This window comes from Rhinolophus sinicus, linkage group LG06 (genome assembly GCF_036562045.2).
Source record: "Rhinolophus sinicus isolate RSC01 linkage group LG06, ASM3656204v1, whole genome shotgun sequence".
Classification (NCBI taxonomy): Eukaryota; Metazoa; Chordata; class Mammalia; order Chiroptera; family Rhinolophidae; genus Rhinolophus; species Rhinolophus sinicus.
The window spans coordinates 21,921,057-21,943,288 of record NC_133756.1 but is presented as its reverse complement, the minus strand read 5'-3'; the positions used below and the strand labels follow the sequence as shown (position 1 = coordinate 21,943,288).

At 48.1% G+C, this 22,232-nt stretch overlaps 2 protein-coding genes across 6 annotated transcripts in view; one reads left to right on the top strand and one right to left on the bottom strand.

Moving 5' to 3' along the window:
- The first annotated feature begins 1,346 nt into the window (after nt 1-1,346).
- On the top strand, nt 1,347-19,557 carry CC2D1B (coiled-coil and C2 domain containing 1B). Of its 4 annotated transcripts, none has more exons than XM_019742807.2 (25): nt 1,347-1,483; nt 3,215-3,305; nt 4,429-4,573; nt 5,873-5,976; nt 6,333-6,485; nt 6,901-7,026; nt 7,194-7,353; nt 7,555-7,733; nt 7,916-7,991; nt 8,075-8,185; nt 8,268-8,398; nt 8,638-8,710; nt 8,895-9,025; nt 9,436-9,553; nt 9,634-9,806; nt 10,226-10,351; nt 10,949-11,007; nt 11,096-11,212; nt 11,633-11,706; nt 11,853-11,911; nt 12,096-12,147; nt 12,589-12,688; nt 13,034-13,124; nt 13,930-14,059; nt 19,292-19,557. In XM_019742807.2, the coding sequence occupies exons 2-24, from the start codon at nt 3,240-3,242 to the stop codon at nt 14,056-14,058; spliced, it is 2,553 nt and encodes an 850-aa protein (XP_019598366.2). In that variant the 5' UTR covers nt 1,347-1,483; nt 3,215-3,239; the 3' UTR covers nt 14,059; nt 19,292-19,557. The 4 variants fall into 4 exon arrangements, with proteins under 4 accessions (XP_019598366.2, XP_019598364.2, XP_019598365.2 ...); XM_019742805.2 differs by lacking the exon at nt 19,292-19,557 and adding an exon at nt 14,387-17,081; XM_019742806.2 differs by lacking the exon at nt 19,292-19,557 and adding an exon at nt 14,390-14,527.
- Nucleotides 19,558-19,560: 3 nt separating this feature from the next.
- The window catches only part of ZFYVE9 (zinc finger FYVE-type containing 9), a 126,155-nt gene continuing 123,483 nt past the window's right edge, over nt 19,561-22,232 (bottom strand). The window contains exon 19 of one of the 2 annotated variants that reach the window (XM_074334715.1): nt 19,561-20,129. In XM_074334715.1, coding sequence (XP_074190816.1) covers nt 19,968-20,129 — 162 coding nt within the window. In that variant the 3' untranslated portion in view covers nt 19,561-19,967. The remainder of the gene's footprint in view (nt 20,130-22,232) is intronic. The other variant, XM_074334716.1, reaches the window with a different exon arrangement.

Here is a 22,232-nt window from a genome sequence, read left to right as displayed (position 1 = left end):
GTGGATAATTTGGAATTATTGTCTGGAAAATGCAGAAATTCTATGAGCTAGCAATTCGTTAGGAAAACGTGTACCCTAGTTGTTGTGTACAAGAATGCTCATATTACTGTAATGGCAAGCTATTGGAAAAGTGAATTATTTTCATACTAGATAAAATGTAAATATCAATGTGGATGAAACTTACAAATATGGTAGAGCAGACAAAGAAGTTGAAGAATATATGCATGATTCCAATAACATTAAAGCGTGCAAAACAAATACTATGGATTGCTTAAAGATACATACACACAGTAGAAATAGAAAGAAATGCTCAGGAATAATAAACACCAAACTCAGGAGAGTAGATATCTCTTTGGAAAAGGGTTGCAACATGATAGGTGGCTTCAAATGTATTGTGCTGTTTTTTTCTTAAACTTGTGGTTGGTGCCTATGTTAATTCACACGAAAAATATGAACTATTGAGTGCCTGCCTGTACCATGCACTGCTGTGGACACTGGAGATTACAAACACTTCTGCCTTGGTGGTGTTTGCATTCAAGCAAATGTGAAATGTATATCTTTGGGTATATGTGAAATATTTCGTTATAAAATTAAAATTTTAATGAGAAAAAAGTGGAAGTGAAACTTCAATTTTAAAATGCTAAACTAAGGTCAGTCTCTGGGCCACCCAAAGCAATAGGATATGGAAAAGCACATTGTCCAAGGAAACTGGAAGATCTTTGAAACCGCTATCTACGAAACATAGTTACAAAACATAATTTAAGTTTAGGAGCTAGGTAGAAGTGAGTTGCAAGGTTTGTTTCAGATGGAAGATTCTTTTAACGCCCTTTCCCATCCCTCATTTCATTGCTCTGCAGGGCAGGGGAGTAAAAACTTGAGTGTTAATCTATGAAGTGACTTCATGAAGAAGAGCAATGAGCACCCACTACCTATCATACCTTAAGTATTTAACCCGCTTTCTGATTGGAAAGGGTACATTCAGGTGCTGAATGATTAAAAATTTGGTGAGCCCATTTCCATTTGCCTAGACAAGTTACAAAGAACGAGGACGAAGCAGGTGGCAAGCAGAGAAGCCCCTCCTCCAGGGCGGAGTCTGCATCAGCCCCGCCCGTACGACGGGAGGGGCGGAGTGAAGGCGTAAGGCCAGAGTGCGTCGGAGAGCCTTGGACTGGGAGGGAGGCAGCTTGGAAGGGAAATTGTAATTGGGCAAGGGCAGGTGACGCGCCTACAGTATTTGCAAGCAGCTGGACACCCGGAACCGCCCAACGACGCTGAGAACCCCACCCTTGGAGTCACCTGTTGGAGCGCGACGCCCGCTTCGTCTTGCGCATGCGTATTGCCCGCCGCAGGGGCGTGGAGTCACGTGTTAGGGCGCGAGCCGTCTTCCAGCGGGCGCTTCCTGTCCAGGCTGCCGCCGAGGCGGCGGGAGCCCTGGGCGGTTCCGGACAGAAGTCCCGGGTTGGAAAGTTGGATCCGCCACGAGGTATGCCGCGTACCTTCACCCCGTCGAGGGGAGACCTGGGATGGCGGGGGAGATGGAGTCGGCTGGGGCCGGGCAGGGCGCTGTGTCCTGCCGCGCGGGAGTGGTTCCCCCCGGCTTCGCCTCTCCTCCGCACCCGGCTGCCCTCTTCTGAGCCCGAGCCCGGCACCGATACCCCCAGCTCAGTGTCCCTGGAACCACAGACTTGGCGTGTCTGACCTCGTCTTTTCCCTGAGCCTGCTCACTCACTGTCCCCGCTCAGTTGACGGTCCGCCATTCACCCATTCCATGAAATCTGAAGCCTGGAGTCACCCTGAGCTTCCCCTCCCGTGCGCCCACGTCCAGTTAATCGCGGAGTCTTGTTGATTTTACCCCCGACTCGGGAATCCATCCACTTCTCGCCACCCCCACGCCACCGCAGCTCTCCCCTTTGCCAAGTCCGTTGCAAGACGGGACGGTTTCCAGCCTCCATTCTCTTTCCTGCCTCCTTCCCTTCTGCCAGAAGGATGTTTGTGTGACTCCCACCTGATACCGTCATGTACGTTGCCCTCACAATAATGCCCAAACTGCTTTAAATTTAAAGCTTTTTCTATTTTGCCCCGTACATTTTTACCTTCACTTGTACCCTTTTGTCTCACACTTATACCCTAGTAATCCCAGGTCTCTAGTTTCCTTGTGCAGGTCAGACCTTCTCACCTCAGAACCATTATGAGTTGTTCCCTCTGTTTGGAATCCTTTTCCCCAAATTCTGTGTGATTTAGCAGAGGCATCACCTCGAAGAAACCTTTTCTCTCTGCACTGGTTAAGGGGTGGCCCCTGAAGCAGCCCTGTGTGGTTTTTGTTTATTGATGATGAGGCTGTCTCCACCATGTAAATGTCCTTTGAAGGTTGAGAACATGTCAGATTCATTCCTGCTCTCCCAGTGCTCAACACGGAGTCTGACATATACCGTGTTTCCCCGAAAATAAGACCTAGCTGGACAATCAGCTCTAATGCGTCTTTGGGAGCAAAAATTAATGTAAGACCCGATCTTATTTTATACTAATTTATTATATTACATTATAACATGTAATAAAAGACCGGGTCTTACATTAATTTTTGCTCCAAAAGACGCATTAGAGCTGATTGTCCGGCTAGGTCTTATTTTCGGGGAAACAAGGTAGGTGCTATGAATGGTTGTGTTCTCTGAGAGAATCAGAATTATGAGTCATGTTTCTCTAGAGCAGAACTGGGCAATAGAACTTATGATGAAAATGTTCAATATTTGTGCTGGCCAATGGTAGTCATTGGCAGAGGAACTGGATTTTTAATTTAAATGTAAATAGTCATATATGGCTACCATATTTGACAGCACAGCTTTAGGGCCTTTGTGAGTCTTACCCAGCCTTGTACCCACCCACCCTTTACCTAGAGTTACTTCCCTGAATTGTCTTCCTAGTCGCCTCCCCACTCAAACTCTTGCGTTTAATCCAAATTTGTCAAACCATTTCTGTAACTTTTTGTTTGTCCACACCCCCCACTTAAACCGATTAACAGGTGGTCCCCATCCCTTTCGTCTCCCTTGTTGCTTGCATTGGTGCTGTACTTGCAGTGTTAGTGTTTCATGCTTTGGTGTTAAACATTGCCTTCTTTTTCTTGAGTTGGGAGTTTACCAACCACACCTACTACTGGTAGCACTCTTGGGGGAGGAGCTTGAAGTCTGCTCCAGCCTGAGTCTCTTCTACTCCCCACTAGACAGGTATCTCTCTAGGCTGCCAAGATGCCAGGGCCAAGACCTCGGAAGGGCCCTCAGGCCAGCGGCCAGGGTGTGGCAGCTGCCAAGCAGGTATGTATAAAGGCTTCTTCACCCCAGGCTAGTCTGAGGATGGGGGTTCTTAAACAGCTTGGGCAAACTGGGTTACCTGTGCAGTATCCCTGTTAGTCCAAAGACTTGGAGCAGTGCCTACTGGTGTTGGCAGAGCCCTTAGAGACCCTCTGCCTAGCCCCTGCCACACACACGTTTCAATCCAGGCATCCTGCTATGGCCACTTCCATATGAGTGATCTGGAGTGTTCAGGAACCTCCAAAGTTCAAGGTGTTCTGAAGGGGCCTCAGTGCTCTCATGGGTTCCTCATTAGGACACAACTCTGCTTGCCAACCAAGGATGCAGGGCTGGAGGGTTATGTCCATTGGGAGAGCTTTGCTGCCTTAGAGGTCTCTCCTCTGATCTTCTCTCTGTGTGTTTTGGGCCCACGTCCTGAGACTTCATAGTCCATTTGTATTGTCTTAAAAGAGGCAGGTAAGGAAGGTGGTAGGATACAGGACATAGACTCCCGTCACAAGATCTTATTTTAAATTCTAGCTCTGCCACTTACAAGGTTGTTTCAGTTTCATCAGAGCATGGAGATATAAATAGGACCTACCTTTCTTAGAGTAGTCAGATTTATAGAGACAGGAAGTAGAATGTGGTTACCAGGGGCTGGGGTAGGGAAGAAAGGGGAGTTATTGTTTAATGGGTACAGAGTTTTAGTTCTGCAAGATGCAAAGAGTTCTGTGACTGGATAGTGGTAATGGTAGCACAACAGTGTGAGTGAATGTAATGCCACTGAGCTCTACACTTAAAGTGGTTAAGAGAACAATTTTCATGTTATGTGTGTTTTCTAATTTTAAACACAGGACCTATCTCTCAGGGTTGTGAGAATGAACTACTATGATAGTCGTGTAGAGTGCGAAGTCCAGTGCCTGGCAGCTAGTGCTGTTGTTGTCAGTAATGATAATGGCAGTAGAGCCTTACTGGGTTCTCTGGAGTCACCAGGGAGAAGAGTGGCCTAAGGGGTAACGCTGCAGGCCTCTTTCCCTCTCTGCACGCCGGGCCTCAGTGAAGGAGCCACGGACCGGAGACTGGCTCTGGAGCTGGGCTCCACCTCTGTCTCATTGAGTGGTTCCTGAGAAATCTTCTTTGCTCTCAGCTGGGGCTTTTTGTGGAATTCCGCCCTGAGGACATGCTGCTGGGGACGGAGGAGACTGAAGATGATGGAGACCTGGAGGCTGAGCTGCTGGCCCTCACTGGGGAAGTAGGAACCACAGGCAGGAAGCCAGCACCCAAGGGACAGGGTGAGTTTATGGCACTGGGCAGGACTCAGTGCTGGGACCAGATGGGTTCAGGCAGGTGGGGGAGAGGATCCTCTCCTCACAGCGGAGGAGCCAGCCGGATCACCTGTTACTTCTGATATCCACGTGCCTTCTGCAGCACTCCCACCAAGAAGCCGTCTTGCCCTGCTCACCTACCTGTGTGATGGGGAGCTCACTTTTTCCCTGGTCTGCCCCCCTCACCATAGTGGACAGTCAGCAATCTGATTCTCCACCACCTGACTCAGCTCCCTATCCTTACGTAGTGTAGGGGCTCAGTGCAGACAAATTGGGCACTAATAAGTGGATAGAAATTGTGTCAAATGAATAAGTGGAATATCCCTTCCCAGCCTGGAAGAGGACAGAGTCATGAAGTCTGGGAGAGTCAGAGGGTCTAAATCTTCCTCTCTTCTCTCACCAGGAACCCTCCGAGAGAACCCCCCCCCCCACCAGTCCCATGTACCCCTTAGTTGAGGGAGCTGAGGAAAATGGGAGGGGCTCCCTGGTCTTGGAGAAACACGGCCCTCCATTCTTACTTAGTCCAAACCTGCTTTGGGGTTAGGTGAGCCTGGGTTTGAATCATGGCTCTGCCACTTAATATGAGGAAAATTAATATTGGTAGTTGTCAGTTTACTCGTATATAAAATGGTGATGATATTACCTATCGCGCAGAATTATTGTGGATATTAAAAATGGATGTTAAAAATCTTTAGATCTGTGAAAGATGTAGTTGGGGGAATGGATGAATATGTCTAAGAGCTATTACAACAAAAATGCTGAGGAGGTCTCGTTAGGGAGACCACCTCAGGGAAGATGTAGATGCCTGCTCACTGCACTGTACGCCTGAAGCTGAAGCCGAACAATAATGAATGTTAGCTATAAGTCTCTCTACATGTATACGTACTTAGTTACAAGAAGCGGAGCACAGCATTAGGAGTAGAGACAGTGGAAATGTAATGGGTCTGTGCGATGTCAGAGGGGTAGTGGATGGGGTTGGGGGATTGACACATTTTGAGTGATATAAATGATAAATGTCTAACTATTTAAAAAAAAATGCCGAGGAGGAAGCAGCTTGTTGCCTGTTGGGGGGCCCAGGAAGGTTTCCCAGCTGAGGGTCTTTGAACTGGGTCATAAAGGAAGAGCACAAGTTTTACAGGTGGGGCTTTGGCTGTGGAAGGGCAGGATTTCCACCTGGGTACAGGAATGCTCCGTGCATTGAAGATGCTCCCTTAGTCTTCGTGGGCCTTTTTTGAGTTGCCTCGCCCTGACTCTCTGTTCCCCCAGGCCCCTTGCCTATGGCCCACATCGAGAAGTTGGCGGCAGACTGTATGCGGGATGAGGAGGAGGAGGAGGAGGATGAAGGGCTGGAGGAGGACGCAGACTTGTTGGTGCGTCTGGCAGGCTGGTGTCCGAGGGCTCTGGGTGAGCCCGTGTTTGTCCTCGTGTGCTTGGGTGTTCAGTGAGTGCCTTGCCTTTCTTGGGCCCGTTTTCCTGACTCTGGTGTGAGACTAGTCTCCTTTGATGTCTGGTCTGAGCTCTGCATTTGGGGATTCTCACATTTGTCGTCTTCCCTGTTTAAAAGGCTATCCTCAGTTAGATTAAAGAAGTATTTTGGTAACGGGGTCTTGCAGGCACAATGCCTAATGTTGGGAAGTACTGCTGGGGGAGAAGGTCCGTTATTTTCAGGTCCTATCAGAGGTATGGCTGTGAGGCTCCCAAGCTCCTGGGACTTGTGTCTCTCCAGAGCGAGCTGCAGGAGGTCCTGGGTGCAGATGAGGATGCTGGGCCCCTGGCTGACGATGAGACAGCCAGCTGTGATGGCTCTGAGAAGGGACAGGAAAACATGGAACCCCCGGTGCAGACAGCTCTCCTAACAGCTCCAGTCCCAGCGGCTCAGGTAGGTTCTGGAGGGATCCTTTATGCCTTTGATGCCCCCACATACCATGTGTAACATGCATGTAGCATGGCTTGCATAGAAAGGCTGCAGTAACCCTTTCCAGGGCTCTCCTCCAGCTGCACCCTGACCAGCGACTGAGCACAAGAAACTCTTTGGTGGCTGGCTGGCCTCAAAGGCCTCTCTGTTCTCCCAGACCACCCCCGCAGCTGTCCTCAGATTGTCTGGGTCTCTGTGTTTGCCTCTGACATGGCCTCTGGCCTGTCCAGTGAGTCTTTGCCTCCTCCTTTGTGACTTGCAGGTTCTTCCTTCTTGAATCCAAGAGCTCTGTTTTCTGGGGCAGCTTCCTTGCAGGGAGGGAGCAACAAGGGCCTAGCTGGCCCTGGAGTGGCCAGGTCCTGACCTGAAGTATTTACAGGTTGGAGGGCCTCAGGGGCTGCAGGCTCTGCTGGAGGATCGGATCCATAACTATCAGCAGGCTGCGGCCAACGCCAAGGAGGCAGGGGAAGCCGCCAAAGCCAGGCGCTGTGAGCGTGGCCTGAAGGTCAGTTGGGCCCAGCCACGGAGCAGGGCTGGGAGGAGTGAGTGGGGCTGAGGTCAGCGGATAGGGCAGCAGGAAGTTAGGCCACTGGAGGGGCGGGATCCCTGGCCTGTCTTCAGCAGGGTCCAGACCAAGATGGCTGCTAGTTTTTTGGCTCTTCTCTCCCTCAGATGCTAGAGTCCCAGCTGGCTGCTGTGAGGAAAGGCAAGAAGATCAATGAGGATGAGATTCCACCTCCAGTGGCCTCGGGCAAGAAGCCCCTGGCCCCGCAGGAAACAGCCAACAGGAGTCCTGAGGCAGACCCCCCAGCTCCTCCCACCGTGGAGCCAGGTATCTAGAGACACTCAAATCCTGTCCTGGTTCCCAAAGTCAGAGCCCAGTGCCTGCTTACCCATCCTGCCACTGTCACTGCCGTCAGTCACACCTTCCCTGAGAGGTCCTTAGGCCAACTAGCCCTGTGGGCACTGGGAACCCAGGGCATGTCCGTTCTTTGACCCTGATGCCCCCTTTGGGCTTTTTGTTTCTCCACAGACGTTTCTCAGCCTGAGATGAGCCTCTTGGGCAGTCCTGGCATTTCTGCCCCACCTGATTCAGACCCAGACCCACGGGCCCTGTTGTTGGTCCGACAGAGAGAGTACAAAGTGGCTGCCCTGAATGCCAAGCGGGCTGGAGACCTAGACCGTGCCCGAGAGCTCATGAGGATTGGGAAGGTATGACCTCTGGCTTAGGGGCCCTGTGTCCAACCCCTCACAGATGGGGCAATGACCTGCCCAAGGTCGCACAGGTAGATTGGCTAAGACTGAGTGAGACTGGCCTGAGGGGGAGTTTATTTCAGCCCAGGCTCTTGTGGTTCCCTGGCTTATGCCCACACCTGCTATTCTTACTACTGCAGAGATTTGGTGCCGTCCTGGAGGCCCTGGAGAAGGGGGATCCTGTGGACCTCAGTGCCATGCCCCCAGCACCCGAGGGTCAGTATGAGGGTGGGGGGGGAACCTTGTCAGGCTGGGGCTGGCCAGGCATCCCACCTACACTTCTGCTCCGGATCCCCCAGACCTGAAGCCCCTCTCACAGCCTTCCAAGGCCCTCAGAGTACCTTCAATCGTACCCCCAGCAGTGGAGCGAGTACAGCAAGTGATGGCCCCTGATACCCCCATAACCCCAGGTAGGACAAAATTGTGGGGCTGTGGAGTGGGGACCTGGGAAGAGGCAGGCAGAGCTGATGCCGTCTCCTTCCTCCTTTCAAGTGGCCCATCCTGAGCCACAGACGGTGCTAGACGCCCTGCAACAGAGGCTGAACAAGTACCGTGAGGCAGGCATCCAGGCCCGGGGCAGTGGGGATGAGCGCAAGGCCCGGATGCACGAGCGCATTGCCAAGGTGGGCCCTCAGCCATGCAGCCCTGCGGTGTCAGCCTCTCTGCGGCTGGCTGCGCTGTCTTCTCCTGCAGCTAGCCCTGGTCTTTGAGTCTCCGTCTGCCTGTCTCGCTCTCTTTGGAGCTCTTACTGCCTTCAGGGCTTTTTTTCCTGGGGCTGCTGTTTTTCAGTCTTCCTCTCTCTCCCTATTTGGACCCTGCAGACTGCTGCCCACCATAGGTCCCTCCCTTCCTTCCCTTTCAGCAATATCAAGATGCCATTCGAGCACACCGAGCAGGACGGAAAGTTGATTTTGCTGAGTTGCCTGTTCCTCCGGGTGAGTGGTGCTTGGCCCAGGGTCTTTATGAGATGGTCTCTGAGAATGATGAGGGAAGGAGGAGATTGTTTTCTAACATAGCTGCCTCCATTCTGTGGAAGCCACCCATCCCAGCCGAGGCCCACGGCAGCGCAGTGCTTCCCTGAGGCTGCCCTGCCCCTCTCTGAGCTCCTCTCTTCCACAGGATTCCCCCCCATCCCCGGTGTGGAGCCCACTGCAGGCACTGAGGAGGATGCAGTGGCAGCGACTTTAGCAGCTGCTCAGAAGCTGGCCGCCTCGGAGGATACAGCCCCAGCAGAGGAAGATGAGGATGAGGTGTGGCTGAGGGCCTGAGACTCCAGGGATTGGTGGGGAAGATGGCAGATGAGGGATTACACAGACCCCATTGTCTGTACTAACAAGCCCAGCGAGACGGATTCTTTCGTCCATTTTACAGAGAAAAAACTTGGCCAACAGCACCCAGATAAGCAAAGCTAGATTCAAACTAAGGTCTGCTGACTCCGGAGCCCAGATCCCCAATACCCTGCTGTCTCCTGTTGGGGAGCTTAGCTCAGAGAGCTTTATGAGGCTTTTCTAGCTCAGAGCTTCTAGGGCCCAGAAGGGGAAGCCATTCATCTCAGTTCACACGTAAGTTAGTGCAGCGTTTAGGAAGAGTGTCCAAGTCTGGGAGCTGCCTCGGCTGGGGTGGGGAACAGACCCCGTGACATCCTCCTGGTCACTTGCAGGATGAGTCTGCAGCCCAGGCCCCAGTGGCCAAGAAGCCAGCACAACCTCTAGTCCCTTCATCCCGGCCCCTGCCTCAGCCTAAGGCCTCGAGTTCTAAGGAGTCACTGAATCCATCTGGTGAGTTAGGGAAAGAGGGATGGAGTGAAGGGTCGAGTGAGGGGCAGGCATGGCTCTAACCAGCGTTGCTCTCCCTTCAGTGCGGGAACAGCTGACACTGCTAGAAGCACGGAAACTGCAGTACCAGCGGGCAGCCCTGCAGGCCAAGCGAGGCCAGGACCTGGAAAAGGCCAAAGCTCATCTGCGGGTGGCCAAATGCCTTGAGGCTCAGATCATCCAGGTCCGAGCCGGCCGAGCTATAGACCTCTCCAAGGTGAGTCCCACCTGGTTAAGCAGCAGGACTTCTCAAGCGGGGCAGGCGTGTTGGGGGTGGGGGTGGGCTTGATGGGCAGCTGTGAATGAGGCAGCTGCTTGCAGGAGGTGAGACTTGGATAGGATGTGGTGACAGCTGGAAAAGAGCCTTTGGTTTATGCCTCTTTCTACCCATGGCCTCAGGAGAGGCTGGGGGAAGGCCAGGTGGGCTGCCTGTGGTCAAGAGATGACAGGGCAGGGCGAAGCCAGTGGGAGGCAGAGTGTTGTGGCGCCTGGGATAGAATGGGAGGCCATGAGTTCCCATCACGGGAGGTTAGAAGAAGCTGCAGAAACATCCAGTTTGGAATCCTGCTTTTGTTAGGCTCAGTAGAGGAATAATCTGAGTCTTGGGGCCCCTGAGGGGTCTTTTAACCTGGGTAGGTGCCTTCACCCTTGACGGATGAGGAGGGTGACTTCATCCTCATTCACCATGAGGACCTGCGACTCTCCCAGAAGGCTGAGGAAGTGTACACCCAGCTACAAAAAATGCTTCTGGAGCAACAGGAGGTCAGTAGACTGCTTATCTGTCTGCCCCTTTCAGTGCCCTCCCCTTTCATCTCTCTGGGGAAAGCACGGGGCTCAGACCAGATGTTCTTAGATTCAAATTCTGGCTCTTCCATTTACTGGCTGTGTGACCTTGGGCAAGGCACTTCCCCTCTCTGAACCACATTTTCCTCACCTGTGAAATAGGATGATTAATATCCCTCCTTCGGGGTAGTTAAGAAGTTCAAACTGTAGAGTGGAGGGTAAAGCACTTTGAAGATGGGAGGAAGAAGTGTTAGGGGAGACAGATACATATCAATATAGAAAAACGTATACATATACTTGTGCCTATGGATCTGAAATGCTGCCTGCAAGTCTGCCTTCTGAAGTGATGTTTCTATTAGGTTTTGAAAATAGGAGTTTGCTAAGTGAATTTTGGGGAATGGCTGTCATCAGGGAGGAAACAGCAAAAACTTAGGCAAAAAAGTGTTACGGGACTTAGGAACCGTGACCTTGGTGTATGTATTGGGGGAGGAGAGGGGTGATACTATAGAAGGTTGGAGCTTTCAGAAATCAGGCCTCAAAAGCCAACCTAGAGTCACTCTGGGCCTCTGTTTTCAGAAGTGTCTGCTGTTCTCCAAGCAGTTCATGCACCAGGGCAATGTGGCTGAGACTACACGGTAAATGCAAGGGCTGGGTCTGGGACATGTGGAGTGAGGAGCAGAAAAGGAGCCCTGTCACACTGACACGTGCACCCATCCCTGTCAGGTTTGAGAAACTTGCTCATGACCGCAAGAAGCAGCTTGAGATCCTGCAGCTGGCCCAGGCGCAAGGCCTCGACCCTCCTAGCCACCACTTTGAGTTGAAGACGTTCCAGACTGTGAGGTACCAAAGCCTAAGGGAGACATGCTGCACACCTGAAACTAATATAAAATAATACTGAACGTCAACTGTAATTGGAAAACAGAAAAGCCTAAGAGAGACAAAGGCTCCATGTAGGGATGGGCCAGAGGCTGGGAGCCAGGGCTTGAGACTAGGCCCCTCTAGTGAGGCTTCCCAAGCGTGGCCCTGCCATAGGCACTGGGCCTGCGGATCGGGAAGGAGCCCTGGACTGGGGGTCACAGGCCAAGGTCTGTGTACCATCTCTGCCACTGCTCTCCCAGGCAAGCTTTGCCTCCTTGGGCCAGGCCCACTCTCCTCCTGAGCACCACTCGGCAGGCAGACAGGCAGGCACTGGAAGAGGGGACCTTTTAAAACTCAGCACACTCCTTCACTTTGGGCTTTCTCCTTGCTTTCTGGTTATAGGATCTTCTCAGAACTCAACAGCACAGAAATGCATCTGGTCATTGTTCGGGGAATGAACCTCCCAGCCCCTCCAGGTAGTCCCAGGGCCACCCCTACTCCAGGAGGCTCTTGCCCAGATACTCCACCCCCGGGCAACAGGGAGGCACTGGCTCTCCCTCCACATCAAGTGCTGGACTCCTGGCTACTCCCTCTGACCCTCACTCCCATTTCTCCTTCATAGGGGTGACCCCTGATGACTTGGATGCTTTTGTACGGTTTGAGTTCCACTACCCTAACTCGGTGAGGTTCAGGACCCTGTGCTCAATTTCTCCCCATCCCTGGGAGGTCTGGCTATAGGAAGGGGTTTGAAGGGGCCCATTCCCTATAGGGGTCCCTTCCGTCAACAGTGACTTAGCACAGAGTTTCTGGCCCTGTAGACCTGTTTTTTCAAGCTGTCCTGACTTCTCCCTTCTTACTGCTGTAGGACCAGGCTCAAAAAAGCAAAACAGCTGTGGTGAAGAACACAAACTCTCCAGGTGAGGGCTGCTTTCTCCTCCCTCTCGCTCTCTGATACGTGTGTGCAGCACTTGTGTTTCCAAATCGATTATCTTAGTTGGTACTCAACTTGGGAGATAAAGGCAGGTATTACTACTCCTCTGATGTAGTTGGGGAAACAGGCTCAGAGAGGTAAAAAGACTTGCCTATGGCCTCAAAGCAAGGAGGTTGTAGAAATGGTACTTGAATCTAGGAATCCAGATTCCAAATTCCAGGTCCCTCCCACTTTGGTATAATCGTGTGATAGTCTTAAGAACTACCCAGTGTGGACTTGTGGACGTCCAGGGCCAGGACCTAGATGCTCTGTCACCTTCTGGTTTTAGTCCCTCTGAATTGTAGGCAGAGACCAGCCCTAGGCCTCTGGTACCACTTCCTCAGGAAATTCCTGGGAGCTAAGCCCCTGGTCTTCTCTTGCCTTGCAGAATTTGATCAACTCTTCAAACTAAACATCAACCGAAACCACCGGGGCTTCAGGAGGGTGATCCAAAGCAAAGGAATCAAATTTGAAATCTTCCACAAAGGGTGAGGTCCCTGTCACACTGCAAGGTGGGCTGGGAGGAAGGAATGGCTTTGAAGAGTTAGCGGAGAGTTGGACTGGGCAGGGAAAGCAGGAATGAGCTGGCAGGGGTGACTCGGTGAGGGTCAGGTAGAAGTGGATCCTCTGAACCTCATCTTCCAGGGCCCCTTCAAACCCCTTCCTGTAGCCAGACCTCCAAGGGATGGGGAGAAATTGTGCACAGGGTCCTGGAATGGAAGATGAGGTTCAGAGGATCCTACCTCTACCTGAACCTCACCCGAGCCACCCCTGCCAGCTCATTCCTGCTCTCCCTGCCCAGTCCAACTCTCTGCTAACTCTTGGCTCCCCAGATCCTTCTTCAGAAGTGACAAGCTGGTTGGCACAGCCCACCTGAAACTGGAGCGGCTGGAGAATGAGTGTGAGATCAGAGAGATTTTGGAGGTAACATGCAGAGATTGTGGAGGTGTGGTGGGCAAACCAGAAGACTTGTTCAGTAAATGTTGGGTCTTAAGTTACCATGAGTCCCCATTATAGGTTTTTTGTGCCCATTTATTTCAAAATGTCTACAGGTGTGCTGTACAGTAGGTGCTACTCCCATTTCAAAAATGAAGAGATTCAGAGGGTCTGAGAAAATTTTACAGCATCACCTAGACAGGAAGTAGCTATACTCTCCACAACACTCTGGGCCACTCAGTTCTAAGGGATGGTGGATTACAGGGCCCTTGAGGGGTCTGGTCATTGCTGTCAGCTTGGCACATACAAATTCCTAGGTTTGAGGGGCAGGGCAGTTATGGTAGGGGCAATTGTCTGGCACCATGATGAAGTGGAACAGCTCTGGACATAAAATTGATATGGTATTTCCAGATCAGGGAGCCACCAAAATGAAGCTAGTCTGTTTAGGAATTGGCCCCAGACACCTCCTTAAGTGAGGGTTTGGGCTTAGTGGTTTTTAGGCTACACCTTTAAGTCAGAGCATTCTTCTAAGAGTTGCCATGTGGCAACTGAGCAGAACTCTTAGGTTTCTCATCTCCACCTCAGAGCATTGATGTGTATTTAGATTTTCATGCTACTTTTTTTATAAGACTTACCTAAAACCGCCACCACCAAATAGCAGGAGGGCAGGGTTGTTATGAAATGGAGACTTCTGAGTTGCCATTGCAGGATGCTTTAGCTCCTCATTCCTTACCTGTGAGCATAGGGAGCTGCCTGTTCCCATCACTTACCATCTCCCTTTCTGCGGTCACAGGTCGTGGACGGAAGGAAGCCCACTGGGGGCAAGCTGGAGGTGAAGGTGAGGCTGCGGGAGCCTCTGAGTGGCCAGGATGTGCAGATGGTCACCGAGAACTGGCTGGTCCTGGAGCCCAGGGGCCTGTGAGGTGGGCAGCTGTCTGGGCCCTCAGAACCTCTGTCCCTGCTCTGCCTGGGCCCTTAACAGGGACAGTTGCAGAACTCAACTCATATCTAGGGAGAAAGCCTCAGAATTTCTCATCTGTGAGGATGATCAGAGGCAACACTGTTGGGTATGGCTTGGGCTGAGTTTTCTTAAGACCCTCGGAACTGGGGACGGGGATCCTCAGAACTGGGGAGGGAAGTTAAACTTGCCCAGATTTAACTAGCTTTAGGAAATCCTTTTGAAACTCTATTTGTATATTCACTGTAGTTCAGACTTACTTCCTACTTTCTGTGCTTTGTGCCTTGTGTAGCAGATGGTCAACGTTGAGGAGTCAGGCCAGCGACTGTGCAGAAGAGTACTATTCACAGCTTTGCTGGCTACAGAAGCTTTTGTACGTAAGGGAGATAGATGCTGCTATACAAACACCAAAGACCTGTTAAGGACGTGCGTTACTGACCACCGCCCTGGTCTTCTCTGTTCCTGGCCCCTTCTTGGGCCTCCACACCAAAGCAAAGCCAAGGATAGTCTCACTGCTCTGCCACGGAGTCTTGCATACAGCTTACCCAGCTCCCAGTTGCAATATTTCTGGATGTGCCTTAAAAAGATGTAACTGGAAGGGATGGGAGAACTTGAGAGTGATCGGAACCCCCCACCCCGCTTACGATAGGGACAGGGTTCTGTGACTCCAGTTTGTCAATGTCAGCCTGTGCCACACAACTGTTTACCCCAGCCCCAGCTCTGCCTGTGCCTGTGCCTTAGTTCCTGACAGCTGCTGCACTAGCCTGCCTGCTTCCCAAAGCTGTCAGCAGAGGAGGGAAATTATATTCAGGACCGTGTGATGAGAAGTACACAAGGTTGTATCTTGGGTTCGATTCATGCACCTACCACTAAAAGACTAACTGGAGGGGGAAAAGTGTGTGTGTGTGTGTGTGTACACACAATTTTATGTAGCCATTTTTAAAGAGACTAGGTCTAACTCATTATAGGGCTCATGTACTCTACACAGCATGACCATCAAGTCCTAAACAAAATCCCTGTCACTTTTAAGATCCAGAGTAGCAGTTTTAACATTTAATTGACAGAAACTGCCGCTATGGCTTCCTCTTGATAGAGGACAGAGGAGGGCTTGCCTCTTCAGCTTATCACCTAGGGAAATTCCCTACTTCTTTACCAAGAAATTCTCTTTGACTTTTTCTGAATGGATGGTGATGATGGAAAGATTTATAGTTGCAATAGACTTAATATTCAAAACTGCAGTATTCTACATTTCTTAGAAATAAACTAACATCCCAGCCCCCTTTCCCCCTTAAAGCATTAACTTAAGTTCAACAAAACATTCCTTAGGATCATTTTTAAAGGCTCTAAGTGAAGCAGATACATTCAGCTTACAAAGCACTACAGGACTACAGGAGCACAGCTCAGGGATGGAGTTTGTGTGTGTGTCTTTTTCTGGGGTGGGGCTGGCCCGTGCTTTCCTGCCCTTAAGAGCAGATCTTTTAGTGGTAACAGCACAAACGACAGACTGATGACTTTTCCAAGAGCTTTCTGGCCAATGTTACTTACCTATCAGTGAACTACCACAACGTCCACAGATGTCAGGATTATTACTTAATTGTAGTCACATCTGTGTGTCAAACAAGCAGTAATCTAGAATGAAAGGAGGGTTGTTACCCTTCATAAGATGGCTGGAGGGTTCCTGACCCAACCCAGTGCTTACCAAGAGGGCTGGAAGCACAGCTGTGCTTATCCTCGAAGGTTCCAATGAGCCCTATGAATTTCTAAACTTGGGCCTCTGCTGGTAATGCCTTACTCCAGTTCGATAGGAAGTACTCTGGGGTTCCAGACTTCCCTTTGCAGCCTGTTCATTTTCAGTTTCCTTCGCTGCTCTTTGGCTTTTTGAAAACCAACTCCAGGCTGAGGGAGGCAAGACAAAGCTGCCCACTGAACCTGAGGACTGAGGTTCTTTTTAAAAGGCCTTTGTTTTAGCTAAGGCTTGTAGGGGTCCCTGGTAGTGGGAAGAGCCTGTCCAGTCTCATCTCGTCCTAAGATTTGTCCAAAGGCAGCCAGTGTTGGAGATTAGTGACTCAATGGGCACTTGGGAACCAGCCATGACCCAAATCATTTTTAAATTTTAAATTCTCTCTTCAATCTAGTGCAAAGCACACATTCTTCTGAATCAGTGAACTGAACAAGATGAAATTTTTCTTAAAATCAGGAAGGCTTGCTCACAAAGAGCAAACTATTTTATGACTTTCACACTGTATTCCTTATAGAACCATTCTAAAACCTGCATTGTTGCTTCCAAATTTGGAGCGCTTGTTTTCCAAATTTTGTGGGCAACTCCTAGAAGATCTTGCCCCTCGTGCAGCTCCATTACAGATAGTCGTCCATCTGTAGGCCTCAGCTTCCCAAACTCTAGAGACAGCCTTACCATTCCTGCTCCACTCCTTAACCCTTCTGGCTACATATGCAATTCCTAAAAATTCCATTACCATCATTATTAAAATGATTTTAGCATTATTAAAATAAAAACTATCACAAACTTACTAAAAATAGAAACATAATGTTCAGCAGATTGCTTACTGTCTGAAATGTATTAAATGCATAAATTATTCCCAGGATGACTCCTGTGTTTCCCAGAAAAGAAGACCTAGCCAGACCATCAGCTCTAATGCGTCTTTTGGAGCAAGAATTAATATAAGACCCGGTATTATATATTACACTAATTATATTACCAGTCTTATAGTAAAACAAGACTGGGTTTTTTATTAATTTTTGCTCCAAAAGATGCATTAGAGCTGACGGTCCGGCTAGGTCTTCTTTTCCAGGAAACACGGTAATTATAATAGAAGTAAAATCAGTTAGAAATTTTGGGTCCACCAGCATTTAGGAACCACTGTGGATGAGGGAAAAGATTAGATAAGAACTCACACAAAGTCCCATATTTCTATAGCCCTAGAGTCCAGCAGATGCTCAGAAAATGTTAATAAAAATAATTGGAGAAACTACATTGTCTAGCATTTGGTAAGACTTCAATAATTCAAAAAAATTTAATATTACCATAATGGCAATTCTATTACTCTTCAGTTTATAACGATCTCTATATGTCAATCTTTAACATTCTAGAAAAATTTGACTTACTTAGAAATGTGGTTTCAGCCCTCTATATAACTCTTACACTACAGTGTATAAAAACAAGGAAAAAAGTAAACTATCCTTGGCTATTTTATGCCCAATTCCACAAGATAATTTTACTAAACATAAAGGACATTATGCATTTGAGAATGCACCTGACTATGCAGGGTTAGAGTTTGTCCTTAGTGGGAGAATGAAAAAGGTTGCACTGATCCAAGAGAAATACATCCAATTGGAAGATGTATTTAGCTGAGCAGGAGGAAGGATAAACTTCTGTAGGAATAGAACCAGCCTCTGTAGAAGTTCCAGACTTCCAAGGTACATACAGACCAAGCTGGATGTTAACAACCAAAATACTTGCCCCCTATTAACAAGTGTTTCTTATCGTCAGGCTTAGTGGGTGGTCTGAAGCCTCAGTCCTTAAAACTGGTGTTCTGTGGGCATCTACTTGTTTTTTTCTGTAGAAGCTCAGAGCCTCTGGGCAATGTCACAATCCCAGTTCTCTGCAACCACCACCAGCAGAGTCTGGGCAGATGAGATGCAGAGTGCGGCCAGCCCCCATCACGGAAAAGAGATAATCTAGCTCCACACTTGGAATTGAAGGACAGGCCTTCAGGCCTCTGGAAAACAGCTGCTCCCCTCAACATGCTCCACAGCCTCTAACTGCCAAGTGCTCAGCCCAGCTCTAACCACTATCCCAGAAACCTTCCAGAGGTTTCTTGGAGCTGTACTTTTACTGCAGATGTACCCTCTCCTACTTGGCCCAGGGAGATGCCAGTGACAAGGGAGTGAGTTACCCTAGAGCAGTATTTTTCAAACTTTCCTTTGAGTTGTAAATCCACTTGGTCTGTGACCAAAACAAACTTTTAATGAAAAAATCAGAGCGCCTCATGTATATCATACGTAAACCAAATCTTGGTTTCTAATACTACTCCCACTGAAAGAAAACATGGTTGATGCCAAGGCTGGGGCAGGGTAAGCACAAGATGAGCCTGGAGCATCTTGTTAGCCAGAAAAGGAAGTGTTTCCACCCCCACCAAAAAAAACAAAAATAAGAGTATGTTACAAGGACGAAGGAGCTACTACCTTGAAGGGGCTCCCTCTGGCCAAAGCTGAGGCCATTTGAGCACCAAAATAATGAATTTAGAACCATTCAAAAAGTAATCCACAAGTCCATAGTGAAAATTAAAAGAATGAATAAACAGGAAAGAAGAAAGGACTTTGCTTATAGATGACCAAGTGTAAATGGTAAATGTGAAGGGAGTGCTAGAATTGAAAAATCATTTTGTAGCCATCATAGTAAAAGATCAATTCAGACAAGAAACATCAGATTTAGTGGATGCTAAATCTAGGGGGAAATTCTGGTAAGATATTTGCAGTATCTGAAAATGTTTCTATACATTGGTTATTCATTCCAAGGGGAAAAGATACAGTGGAGAAATTGGACAAAACCTTGACTAGGTGATCAAAATTGACCATCAATGAGGGGCAGGTGGCTATCAAGTGACCTCAGAGGTAAATCCCTTAAAAGGACACATCACTTAGGATTCTAGCGAAGAATGCATAAACTGGTTCTAATTAGGACAAGACACCAAATTCAAAATGAGGCATTTTCGATTAAAAAAGTGTGGTGGGGGAACCTTTACTCACCAGAAATATCGAGGACATAAAGGTGAGTCAGGAAAGCTACATGCCACGTCTGATCCTAGGCTAGAAACTACTAGATGGGAAGATGCTATGAAGGACATGAGATGCTGGGTTCAAGTATCATCAATGTTAAATGGACTGAGAACTGAAGTGATGTTAGAGGATGTCATTTTTAGGAAATAAGCATTAAAGTACTTAGGGGTAAAGGGCTATGATGTATGCAACTCACTTAAATGCCCCAATATTTTGGAGACAACTGATAAAGCAAGGCAAAATGTTAAATATGTGAATAATAGATGAATCTAGTTAAAACGTACATAGATTTTTTAACTTGCAACATTCTTGGAAGTTTAAGTTATTTCTCAATAAAATGTTTTCAAAAATACCTCTAGTGTATATTATAACTAAAAATGTCTTGGGTGTATTTTGTCAGCTTTCACAGAAAGGCCCGATTCAGGACCTGCCATTCACTCAGGCAGACCCTGCGCGATCCTCACCTCGGCTCTGCTGTCCAAGTCACCTCATTTATACTGAGTCGCCCTTCCTTGAATAGAAAGGAGATAATCCGTTGGGTCTTTGATTTACTTCAGTGAATAATCTGGTAAAAGCAAAAATCTAAATGTAACTTCCATTTGAAGTCACTGTGATGTAAATGGAACAAGATCAGTGTGATATTTTTATATCAATTCTGTACAAAGAGTATAAGACTGATGCTTCATTTTTTATTTCCCCTCTGCCCTCCCACCCCACCCTTGGTGATGGTTGTACCCATTTGAGCATTTCTGAGCATAAGACTATAAGTCTTAAAACAGGAGCAGAATTCTTGTCTAAACAGTAACAGAAAGGGAGTAGCTGCAAGGATAGCATAACTGTTGTGCAGTAACGGAAGCTGCCCAGATCTTGGTGGATAATGCATAGAAGACAGAATTATGGAACATCTGGCTCCCCAACCACCCTTTCCCACCCCAGTCCCCCAAGCCCCAACTCCCACCCCGCCCCCCCAATTAATAGTGTTAACAAAAGCTTAATCTTCCAGTTCTAAAGTGCAAATGATTTGGGTGTGACTGCTGTTGCAACAGGTCTGAACAGGAAAAAAAAATGTCCTCTGTTTATGCGATGTTTTCCAGAATATAAAAGATGAGTTCCATGACGATGGGGCCCTCACTGAGCTGGCAGGCCCCTCCATGGATCACCGGCACCAAAGCGCTGTCCAGATCGTTCATGTACTGCGAGGGAAGGGGCTGGCCATTGCTCCCTGCTTGATAGCCAACCTACACCAGAGAGAGAAGGGGATGACAGGTTACTGGATAGAGAAGGTCTCTGCAGAGGGCTGAGGGCCACGGAGGCTGAGCGGGAAAGGAGATGCCCGTGGCCATGGATTAGATACACAGCAGTTAACACAAATTTCTACTTTTCCCTGAATTGTCTGTCATTTATTCACCCTGACCCTGTGACTTGGTAGCCATCAGACCTTGGGCAAGGCACTTAACCTGTTAAGGTCTGTTTCCCAAGAAGGGGCTAGGGGCAGAGAGGTATGGAATGTCAGAAATAATACCTAAATCTGTGGTTTGTAAAAATGAAAATGGGAAATATACTAGTTAACAACCCCCTAACAAAGTAGGAACATTTCATTTGTTCTACTAGTCATCCATTCATCCACACACCGTTTTCTGAACACCTATTACCACAGGGATTCAAAGGTGAATGTAATAGGCCTTTCCCCTTAAGAGGCCACACACTGAGCAGAAAAATTCTTTTTTTTTTTTTAAATTGTTTTAATCTCTGTGCAGCCAGATTATCAGCACCATTTGAGAAAGGACCATGATTCCTCATTTGTATTACCCAGATGTGCTTGGTAGAACACTAGGCAATACCTTCTTAAATAGAAAATGCTTGATTGATGACTTGTCAGGAAATGAGCCAGATACATAACCTTTCACATTTTCCCTGATAAATGGCACAACTCTGCATCAAAGCAGGAGCACTGGGACATGTCACACGGATCCAAAATACACAGGAATGTACAGACATAGCTCACTTTATTGCACTTCGTTTCAATGTGCTTTGAAGATACTGAGTTTTTTGTTAAATTGAAGAATTGTGGCAATCCTTATCAGCACCATTTTTCCAACAGCATTTGCTCATTTTGTGTCTCTGTTGCATTTTGGTAATTCTCAAAATATTTCAAACTTTTTCATTATTATGTTTGTTACAGTGACCTGTGAACAGTGATCTTTGATGTTACTACTGTGACTTTTGGGGTGCCACTAACCATGCCCATACAAAAGGGCAAACTTGATAAATGTGTGTGTTCTGACTGTTTCAGTGACTGGCCGTTTACTCCATTCCTCTCCCTCTCCCCAGGCTTCCAACTGTTCTCTGAGACACAATATTGAAATTAGGCCAATTAATAACCCTACAATGGACTCTAAGTGTTCAAGTAAAAGGAAGAGTCCCATGTCTCTCACTTCAAGTAAAAGCTAAAAATGATTAAGCTTAGTGAAGATTTAAAAAAAAAAAAAAAAAGCTGAGATAGGTTGAAAGCTGGGTCTCTTGCACCCGTTAGCCAAGTTGTGAAAGCAAAGGAAAAGTTCTGGAAGGAAATTAAAAGTGCTACTCCAGTAAACATATGAATGATCAGGAAGTGAAACAGCCTGACTGCTGATATGGAGAGATGTAATGGTCTCGACAGAAGATCAAACCCGCCACAATATTCCCTTTAAGCCAAAGCCTAATCCAGAGCAAGGCCCCAACTCTTCATTTCTATGAAGGCTGAGACAAGAGGAAGCTGCAGAAGAAAAGTTGGAAGTTAGCAGAGGTTGGTTCATGAAGTTTAAGGAAAGAAGTTATCTCCACAACATGAAAGTACAAGGTGAAGCATCAAGTGCTGATGGGGAAGCTGAAGCAAGTTGTCCAGATCCAGCTAAGATAATTAAACAACAGATTTTCAATGGAGATGAAACAGCCGTATGTTTATAAGAAGAAGAGGCCATCTAGGACTTGCACAGCTAGAGAGAAGTCAAGGCCTGGCTTGAAAGCTTCGAAGGACAGGCTGACTCTTGTTAGAACAGGGCTAATGCAGCTGGTGACTGAAGTTAAAGCCGATGCTCATTTACCATTCCGAAGATCCTAGGGCCCTTAAGAATTACACTAAATCTACTCTGCCTGTGCTTTATAAATGGAACAACAAAGGCTTGGATGACAGCACATCTATTTATAACATGGTTTACTGAGTATTTTAAGCCCACTGTTGAGACCTATTGCTCAGAAAAAAAGAATTTTTTCAAAATATTACTGCTCACTGACAACGCTCCCAGTCACCCAAGAGCTCTGATGGAGATGTACAATAAGATTAATGTTTTCATGATTTCTAA